The 17,238-nt window shown below is 47.1% G+C and overlaps 1 protein-coding gene across 16 annotated transcripts in view; it reads right to left on the bottom strand.

The window, feature by feature from the left end:
* Positions 1-17,238, bottom strand: part of KTN1 (kinectin 1) — a 467,921-nt gene that overhangs the window by 6,600 nt on the left and 444,083 nt on the right. For all 16 annotated transcript variants that reach the window (XM_086937462.1, XM_086937458.1, XM_086937457.1 and 13 more), the window contains one exon: positions 2,456-2,576. In XM_086937462.1, the coding sequence (XP_086793588.1) occupies positions 2,456-2,576 (121 nt within the window). The remainder of the gene's footprint in view (positions 1-2,455; positions 2,577-17,238) is intronic.

The raw sequence follows: 17,238 nt of genomic DNA on the forward strand, positions 1-17,238 counted from the left end.
TTCAATACCAAAGGGTCTTCTTGGATTGAAAGGCAAGGCAAGACGGACAGGAGGCATTGTTGTGATTGGGGGCAGGCAGATATAGCATACCTGTGGTAGTTTGCCCAAGAGTATTTTAAGTGGCAACAAGGGTATTTTAAGTGGAGACAAAGGTAGTTCTGGAAGGGTGCACATTCCATAACACATACAGCATTTTCGGGTGAGGAAGGACTGAAAAGCAGTTCTTTACCTACAAGGGGCATGAGATCCTCAATGCCCAGGGCCACCAGCAACAGACTTTGGTTCTGCAAAGGCAACCTTGCTTGGTAGACAAAGGTACTGGAGCTTGGTTAACTCCAACACCATGAGAAGGTAAGGTTACTGAACAGGCCAGATGAAAAAAGCGTTGTTTTTGCAGTGTCCTCCAAGATCTGGACATGATCAGAGATGTCCCCTTGATTTTAGGCCACAGAGTTCAAATCCTACTGCAGAGCCTGCATATACTACCTGGCGTGCTTGACCAGCAGGAGGCCATGAGTTCCAATAGCATTAGAGTTGACCTCACTGAAATCCAGGAACCACAATGAAAGATCAGGATGATAGCCTGAATGTTCTGGACTCTCATTTCCAAGGAAAAGAAACAAAACCGAACCATGTCCAGAATGGCTGTGATGAAGAGTGTCTGAGGTGAAGTCAGGTGTGACTTTGGCCTGTTGATAGGGAACCCCAAAGATGACAGGTTTGCCGTAGTCTGTAGGTGGTTGATGACTTACTGTGGCAAGCCAGTCTTCAGCAGTCAGTGGTTGAGGTAAGGGAAGACTGGAACCCCAGACCTTTAATGGTGTGCTACTACCACCGCTATCACTTTTTCGTGAACACCCAAGGTGCGCTGGTGAGACCAAAGGGTACCATTGCGAATTAAAAAGCATCCTGGCCCAAAATGAACTGCAGGTAGTGCTGATGGGTCTACAGGACTGGTATATGGAAATACGTGTCCTGCAGTTCTAACGCTACCATCCAGTCTCCAGGGTTGAGGACAGCCAAGACCTGGGACAGAGAGCATCTTGAATTTTTCCTTTTGGAGAAAGAGGGTGCAGGTCAAAAATAGAACAATGGCGCTCATCTTCTTTGGCACCCCAAAGTAGCGGAATTATCAACCAGGACCTACTTCTGGTGCAGGCAACCTCTCAATAACCCCTTCAGCCAAAAGGGCTTGCACGTCCTGCTGTAAAATGAACATATGAACCACGGACAGTCACTCTGGGTGCAGCAGAGTGGCAACGAAGTGCAAGTACCTCCAAATACTGCAATGGTTAGAGGAACATAAAAGGGATAGGACTATTTTACTTGAGAATCCACTGGAGGCAAAGCGAACTGTAATAACCCTGGGGAGAAAGGGGAATCTCCCATATTAACAACCTCCGGCCCCCTTCAGGCCCTTTGATACTAAATGTAACAGGAGTCCGGTCCAGTGAAGAAGCATAATGGACCAAAGCAAAAATGGCACGCTGAACCCTGGCCAGTCCATTCCTCTTACGCCTGATGCCACTGAAATATTTCCTTAGGATGCCATAAATCCCCAAGGGGTAACGAAGATGGGCAAGAGCCAGCCAGAACCTGAACTACCACAGGTGTGACACTTGGGTAGGCTCCTTATGCACAAGAAATAGGATTGTCTGGTTCTTAATATAATTACTGGTCACACATCCATCACATCCTTAAAATGGTGACAGGACAGCCCATCAGTATGAACCCCAAATTGTTAATACTGGGTTGCTGGATGACTAGGGAGGGACTGGAAGCAAACAGTCACTGGTTGAAATAAGTTTCTTGTTAGGGAAGAGAGATCTCTCTCACCACTCGAGGTTGAAAACGGCGTCCTGGTCACCAAAAGGCTCAGTGGGATGAAGTGCTGTGATCAGGCGTAAGAGGTGGTTTAAAAGACTAGAGGATGTCCCAAAAAAATCCAGAAACAATTGGGAAACTTGGCTGGATTATTTTAGAGGGGCAGTGCTTTGATTGGGTTGGATTAAATGGGGAAGACTTCAAGTCTTGTAGGTAAGGCGATTGATCCTGCTCATTATTTCGGATTACTCTGATGTCATTTTGCAGTTTCTTGATAATACAATAATTTTGTAAATTTTTTTCTAAATGTATAACTCATTAAAACAATCTATGGCTCAAATGATGGTGGTGCCTGAGAGCTAAACAATTGAATCGATAATAAGTTTCAGATTGAGTCCGAGTGTAATATTTAGTGAGGAGGAATCTGTGAGAATTATTATCCAACAAAAGTGATCATTTTGTAATATTGTTAGTACTTTTATCTGGGTTGCATTTATGTATACAATTCACAGGCAAATATATCAAAAATTGTTTACTTGTAACTAATTACAAAAATGTGGCCAGAAACATAACGAAAACCGCAATAGTCAAATTGGCTGGATCAGGTATGAGCAGGACACACATTGCTTACCTATTATCTGGAAGTGTTCATTTCCCTTTGTAAGCTGTTGGTTTAATGCTTGAAACAGCTGCTGTAACTGCGTCACGGTCTGGTTTAAACTAGTTGCCATCACCCCTTTCCTATCAGTCTCCTGGAAGAAAAGGAAAATAAGCAAACTTCAGTGCCAAACAAAATTTAATCAAGAGAATGAGTTCATCGTAAAATATCATAAAATGTCACACTAATGAAAATAGATTGTGCGTGAAGAAAGTTTAATTACTAAATGTTATTCTGGGGTGTCATTTATACTATGGCAGACAGCCTGACAGGTTAGCGGAGGCTTCAACACTCGCTCTTCTTCTGGAGGCCCATCCTTCATAATTGGGGATCTCTGTGCCTTCAGTGCATCCAATAGTGTGGGGGGGGTCCACTAAAGCTCAAGTAGTTTGTTGTACCATGTTGGCAAATGTTTATGTTTTACTGAAGCAAACTCCAAGAACTAGTTGGAAAAAACAATGTCCTAGTCAGCAGGGAGTCCTCTCTGCTTGTAAGAGTCACCAATTGATTTTCCTGTACATGTTAGCGGTGACGGTGAGCCCAGGTGTAGAGCACGGGTGACCAGCACTGTGACTGGGGAGATCCAGTTGCGGATGGACCACTAGGCCTACGATTTCTACCAGTAGAGCAGGCACAGTTTTCACTGAGGGAAACTCAGCAATCCTCCCACCTCTAAATAGGGTGGGGATCTGTGAGTTTTATAGAGGGGGGATCTGCAGTAATTTTGAACGCTGCATCTCCTTATGTTTTGTTGTGATCTTGTCATCATTTATGTATGTCTTATTGTTTGCTGCACCTATTGCCTGGCCCCTGGTATCTGTTTGTATATTACAGGTAGCAAAACATGCAATACATGGAATATGAATCTGTGAAATAAGACTACAACTGTTTTTGAAAGCATCAGCAAACTGACATTCAAACATCAATGTGATGCAGCAGTCAACCAATGTTATGTCTTAGGTAAGGAAGTATTACGATTGCCGTTAGGTTTCCTAAAAAATACAAAACGAAAATAAGCACATTTACTACAGGGCCTCAGACCTATGATGACCTTTTGTATTTTAGGCTACAACTGCTGACTAACAGTCCTGATGCACTGGAACGACCAACATTCTCCAGCATACTCTAAAGAGAGGGGTTCATCTATGGAATGCATATTAAAGGAAAGATGACATACAAATTTAGTAAAAGATATCAATGTTTTCCGAGCATTCTGAGCCACACAGGCTCAGCAATAATACATCACTGATAGACGGATAGCTCAGATTGGCAGAGTCCGTCTCGTTCCTGAGAGACCGTGAGGTGAAGGAGCCACTTAAAGCACCAGAAATAAATACATTCTTTGCAAATATTACAGGAAATCTGAATAGTAATTCATGCTGTGGTACCATGTATTGGAACCTACCCTATGTCCATGTCTGAGTGCTGCAGGATGATGAGGTCAGTGTGTCCTGCCTTCTGACTCATGTTATCTCCTTGTCAAGCAAAAAATATACTGCTACAGTCTAATACCTGTGACGTGCAACTTGTAAATAAATGTAACAGCTCATATTTGCAGTTGTCAAAATCCACAACTTCATTGCAGTGAGAAACACGTTTTAATTAAATGTTTCTATTTCTTAGTTTCTGTGCAATAACATCTGTTGTATGCTGTGTTAAGTATGATTCTACCATGTAAAGAGCGAGGGATTTGTCGCTTGTATTATCTAGGAGTAGACATAATTAACATTTCATGGGTCACTCAATGTCTTAGCTGGAACAGTGCTTCATTGCAGTGTGGAAGCATTGCAGCGCCATGCATGATTGACTAGAGTGGTGTATTTTCCTGATTTATAACCATAAGCATGTAACTGAGGGGAACAAGTGAGGATTTCATGCATAAGTAGAGAATGCACTGTTCATATAACGTAGCTTAGTGGAACAGAATTATAAGACATAGATGATTATGTGGACTAGCTTACTACCCGAGAGGAGTATATTTAATGGTTTTGGTTGGGTTTAAGCTGAGAGGAGCAATCACATGAATGCACTACAGGCAGCCAATGTACATGCTTTTTGGGGGCCACCAAGTGGTGACAGAAAGAAACCCACAGGCCCTGGATACAGGAAGTGGTGGCAAATTAAATGAGCAGTCCACTGAGAAGTGTACGTGGAGGGCGATCACCCACAAGCATAAACTGGATATAGGGCAGCAATTGCAAGTGATCTATAATTCTACCACCAAATCCTGTCCTCCCCCAGGGGCTCATGGAGTGTAGTGAAGGGGAAATGCTGCCTTGGCAAATCTAGAAGAGTCAGACTTTAACCCCCAGGGACGCAATGGATATAGGCTGCCATTCTAATTGATCTTGAGACTCAATCTGAGCTCTACATAGAATCAGCTCACTTGCATGCACTGAGCACAGGTACCATAGTTTCTATTCCATGTGGTGAATCTGTAGGTGACCAGGTGGCAATAATGAATATATCACCTTCCTTCTATAGAGCTCTTTCTGGTGGATACTCTAACTGTAGAGTCCTCAACTTTTGAGCTGAACATCCGTTGCGCCAGATGGGATTTGGAATATTTTTGAGCAATTTGTCCAGTGCGCTGGTCGTAGTACGCAGCAACCTCTTCATGCCTCCGTAAGTGAAGGCACAAAGCACTATGTAGGTGTAACATCTGTGCAATGATATCTACAACCAAATATTCAGCTCCTCCGACAAGGATAGTCGGTGACCGACTGAGCATTTTGACAGGTGAGTTTTATTAATACCTAGTAGCATCCTCCACAGGAGGAAGAAGGGCGAGTATCTACCAGAAGGAACATTACTGAAGGGAAGTAACTTGCTCTTCTGAAGGATACGTCCAACCCCAGATTACTCACTTTTTGAATAGGTATCACAGCAGAACCTCCCAAAAGGTGAATGGTCTGAACAGTGGACTTCACACTAGGAAATCCTGCGGGGCCAAGCAGGCAGAACAGCCCTCCCTGCAAACCCGAGAGTCAAGGCAGTAATGCCACTTGAAGGTCTGGACGGTGCTCATGTCTCTCTGCCTGGCACATGTCCAGCATCACAACACCTCTGGGTCAAGGCCATAGTGGTGGTTTTAACTTTAATAGAAAGAGCTCAAAAGCTCTCCAAGGCTCCTTTTAGGCAAGACATAGCACATCCTTATGGTTGTATGATGGAACCACGCATGCCATTACCACACTGTCCTTACAACAAACTTATATTTACCATGCATGCCTTTACAACGAACATTTTCGTTGTAAAGGCATGTATGTTAAAGGCATTTGTGTGGTAAAAAAAATTCAGGTAAGGTAAGCATAACCTCTCGCTCTCTCTTAATAGATATATATATATATATATATATATATATATATATATATATATACACACACACACACACACCCCCCCCCCCCAAATACCCAACCTAAACGCTAAAATTACTCTTGCCATCCAATAACCCATACCAACCCTAACCCTAAAACACCCTGGCCTTCCAATACCCCATAACCAACCTAAACCCTAAAATTATCCATGCCACTCAATATATATATTCCCTCCAGAAACCAACACTGTTGGATGATTCAGCCACACTTTCCCCGTGATTTCCACTCCGACAGGAGCTCAGTCAATAGTTATTTGTAGTTTTCATTTATCAGCAACACCCACAATGGAACACCAATGTGTTTTGGCTTCGGCCTTCAATCATATGTATATATAAATATATTTCGAGCCTATACACTACTGCTGATTGATGTTACACACCCTTAAAACCGCATACTCTATTGTAATTATTTCCACCTGCCTGTTAATGAACTGCAGGCGCTGGCAGTGCCACCACTGTGTACCACCTTCTTTCCAAACAAGCTAGTACTTGGGACTGTGGTTTCATTTCTACCAAAACTGGTGTCACTGTTCCATGTGAGGCAGTCCATCACACTCTATGCTTTCTTCTCCCAGTCACGTCCTTCTAAAGTGGAGGGGAGGCATCACCATTTGGACTCCATTTGGCCATTTAGCTTTTACATCATGTGGACTAGAGAGCATCAAGAGGATGACCAACTTTTGTGGGGTTCTCTGCTTCTAAGAAGGAAAAGGCAGTCCTGAAGCAGAGCTTATCCAGAAGTCTAATTCTTTGCATAAAGATGAGGGGAAATAGTCTTTATGACGACGGCTGAACCCGCCGTGCCTTTACCATGCAGGCTTTATAACACATGGATCTTTACCACGCAGGATTTTACAATGAATATGCCTTTACCATACATGCCGTTATAATGAGAATGTAAGTATTTTGCAGTTAAGTGTTATATATAGGCGTGAACATTAAGAAAGTAAGAACCAAATTAAGAACCCATTACGGCATAACAAATAGTGCAGGAGGAAAAGTATGTCAACCCCTTCAAAAGCTCTACACAACTAGTGACAAAGAGGGTGGATCTGGCAAATGTAAAAAGTCTATCAAGTAATCTTTAACTGTGCCCTTAGCAAGGGCTTGCTGGGCCAAAGTCAGGACAAACATAAGGAGATCAGAAAGTTTAGCCAACTGCGAATCACCCTACGTTCCTCATACCAGACCACAAACTTTGCCCGATGTCCAGAATAGAGAGTTCATGGAGGGCTAGCAGTCTTTGGATAGATAGAATCAGCTCAGATGGAACTGCTCAATCTCCGTGCATGGAGGTGTAGGCTGAGGGGGATCGTGTGTGCAACCATTCCCTGTTGATGGGAGAGTAGGTACTCCAAATGTGGAGGTTGGGATACGCACTCCTGGAGTGATCTTAGTGTAATTGATAAATTCTTTAAAGGTGGGTGGTGCCCGTGAGGTTGAACCCTCTGTACTTGGGTTAAATGAAGATCTGTGAGAGAACAGTGCATCACAGAGTAGGTACTCCCACAGAGGTAGATGGGTTGTGGGCAGTCACAATAAAAGAAGAAACCATACCTAGCACCCTTCCAGGACCAAGCCTGCTCCCCTCCAAGTAATTATAAATATCCCAATAAAATTAAAACCCAGGAATCGTAGCTTGCAAATGCAGGTGAGTATCATGTGCTCATACCAGTCAACCTGGGCAAACACTGACTTCCATGGCATTAAAATCTTACAATTGGCAACAAAGCCAGGTAAATGTACCTGCATACTTGTTTACTTGTTCACTCCTTTTAGTAGCACAAGTAATCACAAAAGGTATGTCCTTGAATTTGTGTAAATTTAATTTCTCCATCAGGTTAGTTAAGGTGTTTGAGACCTAACTGCAAAAAAGTGGAACATTTCGAAATGTGTCACTTTACAATTGACAGCTAGGGGTGCGCCTTGTGTGGACTGAAAAAAAGCGATGCTGCTGTCAAGTATGTATGGCAGAGCAACTAAATTATAGAAGTATGAAGAGGGTTGCAAGAGATCTTTTTAGGGTTTGCTATTGCTTATCCCCAGTTTCTTTCTAAGAGGCCCTGGTTTAGGTCATCCAGCAATTTTTCCTCCAGATTACTCAACCCATGGTCATGCATTGTCAATCTCATCCCTTATAAGAGCGTCCTATTACCACTGTCCAAGTTGAGCAATGCATGCAAGAACATATGTGTGATTGATTGCTGCCTGAAATAAGGTGAGCTGTAAGGGTCATAAATGTGTACAACTGAAATTGACCTGCAGGTATACCAAAAGTCTAATTGACCTTGGTGAACGTCTGCAATGTTTTGCTGCTCTCCAAAGCACTCACGCTTGGAAAGTCGCTATGGATCCATTCGGATATGTCCAACTTTCTAATAATTTTACCAAAAAGTGGAAACTCCCAAAGTAGAACCATCAGTAAAACTTGCTTAAGTGGATGTGCTTTTTTTCTTTAAACTTCTTTACCATCAGGAACAAGCAAGTTACTTAGCTTCGGTAACGTCTTATCTGGTAGAGACTATCTAGCCACAGATTTCTTACATAGAATAATCTCCAGGTGTCAGACTGGATCCGGAAAGTTTTTGTGAGCAGTACCCCTGTGCGACGGTAGGTTTAGTTGTTTGGTTCCGCGTGGGGTCATTGGTGTCACCTGCACCGGAAGTGGCGGGCGCGGTGCCTATAGAAGCACCTTCCGAGCGCGCTGATGTCAGTTTCTTTTGCGCCTTTTCACACCAGGAATGTGGAACCAAGAACACTAACCACTGGTGTGTGAAACTAGGCCCTTGAAAAGGGAACAACCCTGTACCTAAAAATCAAGTTGCAGAGTGGGGAGGATGGGTGAGTCGGTAAGGAATCTGCAGCTAGATAGAGTCTCTACCAGATAACAAGTTAGCAAAGTTAAATAACTTGATCATCTGATCGAGATTTCTAGCCGCAGATTCCTTACCTTAGAATAGATACCCAAGCAATACCTTCCCGGAGGTGGGTATGCTAACTCAATTTAGACTAGAAAGTCCTGCAAGACCGAACGGGCAAATAGCCCATCCTGATGGACCAAACTCTACAGGCAGTAGTGCTTGGTGAATGTGTGCAATGAAGCCCACATTGCAGCCCAAGAGATGTCCAGGACCGGAACTCCGCATGCTAATACAGTGGCTGCAGCATTTGCTCTGGTGGAATGTGCAAACACACGCTCTGAATGTTGTTTCTCGGCCAATGCGTAACATACCTTAATGCAGAGCAAAATCCACAATGAAAAGGTTTGTTTCTGCACAGCCGTCCCTTATCCAGTAAGCATCTGTTTGTGGAATGTAGTGCTGCAGATTCACATGCTCTGCATACTTCTGCCATCTAATGTTGAGTCAGAGTTGTGCAACTTGTTTTTCTTCTGAGAATTATTTTGTGCAAGAGGTAGAGTGCCTCCTCCTCTCGGGGATATTGAGCATGGGTATCACCTCCTTTGTTAGATTGTTATCCAGCAGGCGGGTAAGACGGAGTGTAAGGAAAGTGTCAGAATAAAGATGTCTATGCTAATAGAAATGTGTAAAATGTAACTGCCACAATCATCCAGGGAGGAGAGAAGGCGCATGTGACTCTACAGCACTACATGCCAAAAAACAGATGCTTACAGAGTAATTAATATTATCCGTTTGACGGGATGTGAAGCAGTTGCCGGTTTCAGAATATCCATACATTCTGATGCTAAGTTTAAAAAACCAAACTCTTAGGACCTCAGGAGCCAAATTGCTAGGTTGAGCATCTTAGGGTCCTGGTGTTTTATTTGTGCTTGATCCAGGGTGAGAAGGTCTGGCCTGTTGTGGAGGTTCTCGTGTGGGACTACTGAGTGATCTAGTAGGGTTGTGAACCAGGTCTGACATGTCCAGGTGGGAGCTACAAGGATCAAGGTGAGAAATGTTTTTCTGAGGCCTCCGAACCAGCAATGGAGGGAGAGGTGGAAAAGCGTAGGCAAATTTCCCTGACCATCTCATCCATAGGGCGTTGCCCTTGGATAGTGGGTGTGGGAACCAGGACGCGAAGTTAGGGCATTTCGGGTTTTCGGCTGTGGCAAACAGGTCTATGTGAGGAAATCTGCACTTTTGCAAGTAGGGAAGGAAAATGCTACTTACCAATATGCATCTGTTCTTGGCATGTAGAGCCGCAGAGTTACACACTGTGCATAGATGGCCACCTAGTGTTGGGCCCAGATGTTTGCAGTTTGTTTTGTTGTAGAAAAGTCTTTGGAGGGGGCGTGGCTTGGAGGCCAATGCAAGCGGTAGCGTGAGCGCCGAGCTCCGCTAGGAAGGTCCCGCATTTATCCTGTACGGGGACTACCTTGACCCCCCTGCGGTCCTCTGTGGTCGGTGACCGAGGGTGTACAGTGTGGGGAAAAACTTGGCCCCCTGAACGCGTGATCAGAGCCGTTTTGGCGACTTCCTGGGCCGCGCATGAAGCTACTCGCGCACAACACGATGGCGGCGAGACGGCGATCGGCGGCTCCGGGGCCGCACTGAAGGAGGGCTGGTGACCTGCCGTGAGGAGCTGTGGAGTGCGGAGGGAGGAGTGCAGCCCCTCTCGGCGGCGCCCCGGGGGAATCCTGGTGCCCGGTCTGGAAATGCAGTGGGGGTGCTCTGTGCACCCCTCTCTCCTCCACCTCGACCCACGTGGCAGAGAAGCGGCAAAGGGGTGGCCCCACAGACTGAGCACTGCTGGGGGGAAACTGCTTGACCCGACGCTGGTGAGTGGGACCGGGCGGGTCCCGAAGCTGCTAGCTGCGGAGGTGGTGAGTGGCTCTGGGACCGCCGGGCGCTGCGAGCCAGCGGGCGGGAGAGAGCGGGGGCCCTGAGATTCGTGCTGCCGGCTGGGCAGGGTCGGCTGGGGGAGCTACCTGCATGAGCGTGACCTGGGAGGATCAAACACTGGAAGCAGGGCCCGACATAATTGAGAGCAACCCGCTGGGGGAACACCTGTGTACTGGAAGGCCTGAGAGGGGGGAGAGCAGGATCTCAGTCGGAGTTGAGCTGGACGATTGCCCGGAAGGGATTGGCCCAGCTGGGGCACCTTTGGAAGACTAAGCTGGCGATTGGGGGCTGTAGCGGGGACATTGCACGTCCCTGGGAAAGGAGCACTGCGGCGGCCGCATACTATCGGGGAGCAGCAGGCACGGGCGATTGTGCCAAGGAGAGACACGAGGCCTAGGACCGGGATCAGACAGACTTACATGACTCTGGCGAGTTTTGCCCAGCTGCTGTAGTTAAACTGCTGCGCACGTTACCGGAATGGCACGGGGGCATGTTTAGGGTGCTGAGTTGATCTAGTGGTATAGTGGACGGTCAATGGGCAAACTCAAGGGGAAAAAAGATGGGGCACAGCAACTGTCCGATACCGAACCCCCACCCCAACCTGAACATGTAACACAAGACCACCCGCAGGACCCTGGCCTACAGCGGCAGGTGGACAGGATCCAGACGGCCGTTGCGGACTCTCGCACAGCCCTGCAGCAGGACATTGCGCAGGTGGCAACTGGCCTGGGCCTGTACGGGTGGACCACTCTAAATTGGCGAACAGGGTGAAGCAAGTGGAGAAGGTGATCCAGGAGGTGGAACCTGCATAGACTGCGTTGAGCGCGACCGTGACGAATGCCTTGGATCACATTGCGGCCCTGGAGAGACGCGCGAAGGACGCAGAAGGGAGAAATAGGCAAATCAACATTCGTGTGGCGGGTCTGTGAGAAGTTGGCCTGATATATGATGCTCACTAGTTCTAGTGATCACCTTGTATCAGTCCAAACAACCCGTATGGTGATTGGTTGTAAAGTCAACCTTATAGACCAGCTATCCTAATGGTAGCATGGACAAAACAGTCTTAGGCTAAACTCTTTTGGCATGTGAAGCCAGCTGTTTTACCACATATAACCCCTTGGAATACCAAGTGAAAGGACACCACACAGGTTGTTATGAAAATAAACAATATATTCATTAAGTAACATACACCTCTGAACTCTTTATGAGATCAGAGGGCTAAGCACATGACAATCTCTTAGGAAAAATACGTTTAAGTTGCACAAATTACAATGGTGCCCTAGGGGCACGACAAAACATATACTAAGTAAGTGGAATGTGAAAGTCGATAAAAGGAATGGAGCTGTCCAGAGGCGGTAGGATCGCTGGGACCACGCTACACTAACTCTAGGTAAGTAATAGGAGGCCTACGGAACGCGTGTGCAGAGTGTGAACTCACACACGAGATGCGTAACAGTGTCTATGGATAGTACAGTTCAAGAAAAAGGTGAGTACGGACAATCCTGACTAGGTAAGACAAAAACGACTGTGGAACTGGACACTAGGAGAGTCATGCTACCCTTGAGCACCGAAATGCTCTTGTTACCTCACCCACAGGCTGCGGGTGCATAGGTGCGAAGTCGTGTCGGGTTCCGGCGTTGAAGTCTATGGAGCCTGGAAGAAAAGATGCTGCAGGCGATCAGGAGGAAGATGTCCGGTGGGATCCAAGTGTGGATCAGTGAAGAGGAGAACCTGAAAGCAGAGGGGACAATGTTCAAAGTCACTAGCCAGTGACTGGAGTGGAACCAGATGTCGTTGTTGCGGTCAGGTGACGGTGGACGCTTGTCTCTGCAGCCACGTGGACCAGGTGGTGTCTTCGACTACCAGGATGGAGGCACGAGCTGTCCCACGCAGGCTCTCGCTGTCGGCGGTGTCGGATCTGGGTTTGGAGTCAACAGGCCTTGGCAAAGGCAACCCACGCAGTGAGAGAAAACAGCGTCTGGAGTGGACCAGGAAGGTCCGGGGTGCTCCTCTTTTGGAAGGGAGCAAAGGCCAGTCTGGAGCAACCAGACCAGCAGTGAAGATTTCAAGGTTCGTCGTCTAGGAGGTCACTGGCCAGCCGGCAAGTGACCAGACAACGCGTCGAGCAGCAAACAGGCAGAAGGGCCCCACGCAGATCTCGTGGATGCTGGAGGGCTGGTCTTCGCAGGAGCTGCTCGGGGTCGGGGCTTCTCAGTCCCCAAAGCACTTGGACGAGGTTACCTCAGTAGTCGTGCTGGAGGGCAGTGCTGCTTCTTTCAAGATGGCCGGTCCCACGTGTCCCGTCGCACCCACGGATCTCAGCTGTGCTGCAGATGTAGGTAGAGGTCGGAGAGGTCTGGGAATCCGGGTCTCGTCGGGCTCTGAAGTCTGGATCCTCGAGGGAAGACGACAAAGGGAAGCCGCTGCACGCTGATGGTGCCTGCTTGTGCAGGGTGGACACTCCTTGCCCACAATGGAGATTACTTCAGTCTTCTGTGGAGCAGAACGTCGAAGTCCAGAGTTTCTTCTTGTAAAGTTGTTCAGGATAATCTAATTTGGAATGGGACCAGCTCCTACCTTTATCCTGCTAAAGGGGGCTGTACTACGACTAGGTCCCTCCTCTGGGTGGGACCAGGAAGGGGGGTGGTTACACCCCCTATCCTTTGTCCGGTCTTGCGCCAGATCTGGGGCTGGAGAGCCCCAGGAACTGGTTTAGACCGGTGTATGCACAGGGTCACCTTGTGTGCCCCAGGCATGTCTCATTCCTTTCAGCCCTTTCCTACCTAATACACAATATCCTGTCTGGGTGGTGCTAGCACCTCCCAAGGCAGGAAACCCTTTGTCCAAGCCTCCCTCGCTGGAAGGACTCCCAGCAGAAGGAGGTGTCCAATAGTGTCTTTACCCTCCTTTGTCTTACAGCGCTGGGATGCCCATGGGTAGCCATGCGCTATAAAAGAAAGTATTCATTCATTCATTCATTCAGCATCCATTTTGTGATGCTGAGGCTCGAGTTAACTTTAACCGGGGTTCACAGTTACATACATGTCGTGTCCCTCTAGAAGGGTGGAATGCTACCCCCGTCGCCAGAATTGGCGAGGAGGTAGTATTCCAATTTGTATAACACTTTACTCGATATGTTTTGATAATGCTATACCAAAGTTAGCAATAACCGCGAGGATTATAATGCACTTAAGAGTATATGGTATAGCGTTATCATGGAAACAGCTAAAGGACTTGGTTCCGAAAGCTGCAGACAGGCTCAGCTCATGCTAGAGCACCATCTCACATAATTCCAAGCACTCTGCCTTCCGGATTGATAAGGCCTGCCATAGGAGTGACTGATAGGAGGATATGTGTCCATTTTAGGGTTAGATATAGGTATACTATATCTAAAGCAAAGGGTGATTACACCACCTTGCCCCAGCTGATTGATCAGCCAGTTGTGTCAGATTTGGATGGCCAGCCAGGGGTGGCATAATACATGATGCAGCCCCTGGTAGGCCCTGAGTGCACCTATGCCCAGGGTACCTAGGGTACACTGTACAGAGACTGATAAGGTGACTCAGTATCCAATTAGATATGCACCTAAGGTACATGGCTGTCAATTTAGAGAGAGACAGCTAGGCTGTGGGTCTGATTAGCATGCCCACAGCCAGGGAAAGTCGTAAACCAGTGAAGCAAAAAGCAAAAATCGGGGGTGACCATAGGATTGCAGACCCCACTCTCCTACAGGGTCTGCCTGAAAAGGCTGAGGGGCCATACATGGTACGCTACTTAGAAGATTGGCTGAGATCGGTGGTTGCTGCTGAGGGACCGTCTACCTTTTACACCCTAGAACGGGCGCATCGAGTTCCGGCGCGGCCTCCGCAGCAAGGGAGGCCACCCCGACCAGTGGTAGCACGCCTGCTGCACTTTCAAGACAGACTTACTGCTCCAGAAGGCCCGCGCGGACGGTCCATACCAATTGGGTAACAGTAAAGTTACTATATTCCTGGATTATACTTTTGAGACACAGAAACGCAGGGCATCCTTCCAGGCGGTCAAGAAAGAACTGCGGGCGGAAGGGGTCCAGTACTCCCTATTGTTTCCTGCCAAACTCCGGAGAGTCCTGGATTGAAAGACTTGTTTCCACGAAACGCCAGAGGAGGCGTGGTCCTGGCTGGAATCTTACTGGACTGGTAAAGATGGGACGGAGCGACAGCCGCGGGACCTAGCTGAGCCTTCACAACTCCGGAAGTCACAAAGGATACGGCATCGACCGCGGGGCCTGCAGAAACCATCTACAGGAGGTCGTTGGAGGCAGTATCGGCCATATCTGGGGAATTGCCAGCAGCTCAGCTGCTGGAATCAGACCCGGAGAGGGATAAGGAGTGCTCGGAGGCTGAGTCGTCGGTATCCGACAGTGCGAACCTGCCGCTAGTCACGCCTGGTACGGCAGACGAACTCCTGGATGAGTAACTTTTGTATATTGTGTAGGTACTGTGGGACTACTGCAATTAAAGACAAGCGAGCGGACAGCGCTCAGCTCTTACTATGCTGTTATGTGTGGCTGGGAATGGAGAGGGGGGCTCTTAGCTTGAACCTATGACGACACAGGGGGTCAATGCCAAAAGTAGGAGGCACCGATTGCGGGTAAGAGGGGGATGGATGGTATTAAGTTTCATGAGACCTTCATGGTGCTGTTTGGACATTGCTTTATTTGATTGTTTGCTTGCTTGGCTTCATCCAACCCCCACCGGATGGTCTATGGCCTTTAATACTATGGGGAGGTTGTTGGGGTAGTTTGGACGGGATTGCTATGTTAGTGCCTGTTCTAGGGAGGGATGGTAATGCAGAGGGTGGTTTGGGACTGTTGGGGCAAGGGGATGTTAGAGTTGGGAATAGTGACTCACCGGCGTGGTTAGGGTGCAATGGTGTATTTTGGTGCTTTATGTTACAAAACAATGAATCCATTACCTGATGTAAAATGCATGACTTTGAATGTGCGGGGGCTACACTCTATGCAGCGCAGATATAAAGTGAACTCGGTACCTAGTGCGTAGGGGCGCGCAAATAGTTTTCTTGCAAGAAACTCACTTGACCAGAGCTGAGGGACTAGTGCTGCAGCGTAGATGGCGGGGGCAGCTCTATTATACTACCTACTCAGCGTATGCGAGGGGGGCGCTGATCTGGGTCAGGGACGAGGTCCCCTCCCAATTGATAGACCAGCTGATACACAGAGGGCCGTTATGTGGCTGTTAGGGGACACCTGCATGGGAGATTTGACCCTCTGTAGTGTTTATGCTCCTAATGTGGATCAAACAACCTTCTTTGCTCACAAGTCCGAAGCCTTAGCTGACTATTTCACGACTCCAGTGTTGTTGGGAGGGGACTTCAACTCCATTGCAGATGTGACCGTAGATAGATCCCATCCCCAGTTACCGACTGCTCCGGTCCATCAGCTCTCGAAGGTTAGAACCCAATGGCAGGATAGTTGGGGATTTACAGATACATGGCGCGCGTGCAGCATCCGGATGTACGGGATTACTCATATTTCTTGGCTCTGCATGATCTCCTCGTAAGTCTCGATGCGATTTTATGTAGCACTGACCTTGCTCCCCTAGTACTTAATAGCGATTATTTATCGCGCACCGTCTATGATCATTATCCGCTACTGGTGAGTTTCTGCTGGACCAGGGAGCGCTCAGCGGTCCCGACTTGGCGTTTGAGACCGGAGTTCCTAGAAGACCCGGTTTTTCGGGCGGACCTAGAGACAGGGATAGAGCAGTATTTTAGTGAGAATGAGGAACAAACTAAACAAATTGCCAGTACTGTGCAATGATTTTGGAGTTTTTTGTTGAAGAGCTACTGATTGCTCTTTCAAAGAATGACCACTCTTTCAGTCAAAACAAATTGATGAAAATTTATTATTTTTTGTTAATCTTTTTTTGGTCAAAAGTTACTCATTAAAACAAGCAATCAAACGAGCATGGTGGACGCCACAGGAAGAACTACTTGTGAGAAAGAAAAAACATCAACAAAAACGCGTGGTCTGTGTGTCAACATATTGTCCATCATCCAATATCCTTAAAAAGTTGATCCACCAGAACTGGCATCTATTAAAAGACCTGAACAACCAATTTACAGAATGCCCCTTGTTTGCATACAAAAAAGACAAGAGTATCGCCAATTACATCGTCCGAGCAGCGATACCGAAACAAAAGACAAAGTCAGTACGGGACTATGTTAATCTTCCACCCATCACTGGTCACCGGAAATGTGGCACATGCATTTGCTGTGCGTCGAAGATAGAAGGAAACCTGTTTCAACATTCAGGGATATCCTGGAAGCACGATCAATTTACGAATTGTAAATCAAAAAATGTGGTATATGGCATTTTATGCCCCTGTGACAAGTTGTACATAGGAAAAACAACACAAGAAGCTCGACAAAGGATGTCCCAACATAAGTCTCGAATAAAGAAAAAAGTGATAACCGCCCCATTGGTCCAACACTGGCTCGATGAGCTACACGGAGAACAAGACCTGAAATGGACTATAATATCCAAAATTGACCATGACCCAAGAGGCGGAGATGTA

This window comes from Lissotriton vulgaris, chromosome 9, assembly GCF_964263255.1.
Source record: "Lissotriton vulgaris chromosome 9, aLisVul1.2, whole genome shotgun sequence".
NCBI lineage: Eukaryota > Metazoa > Chordata > Amphibia > Caudata > Salamandridae > Lissotriton > Lissotriton vulgaris.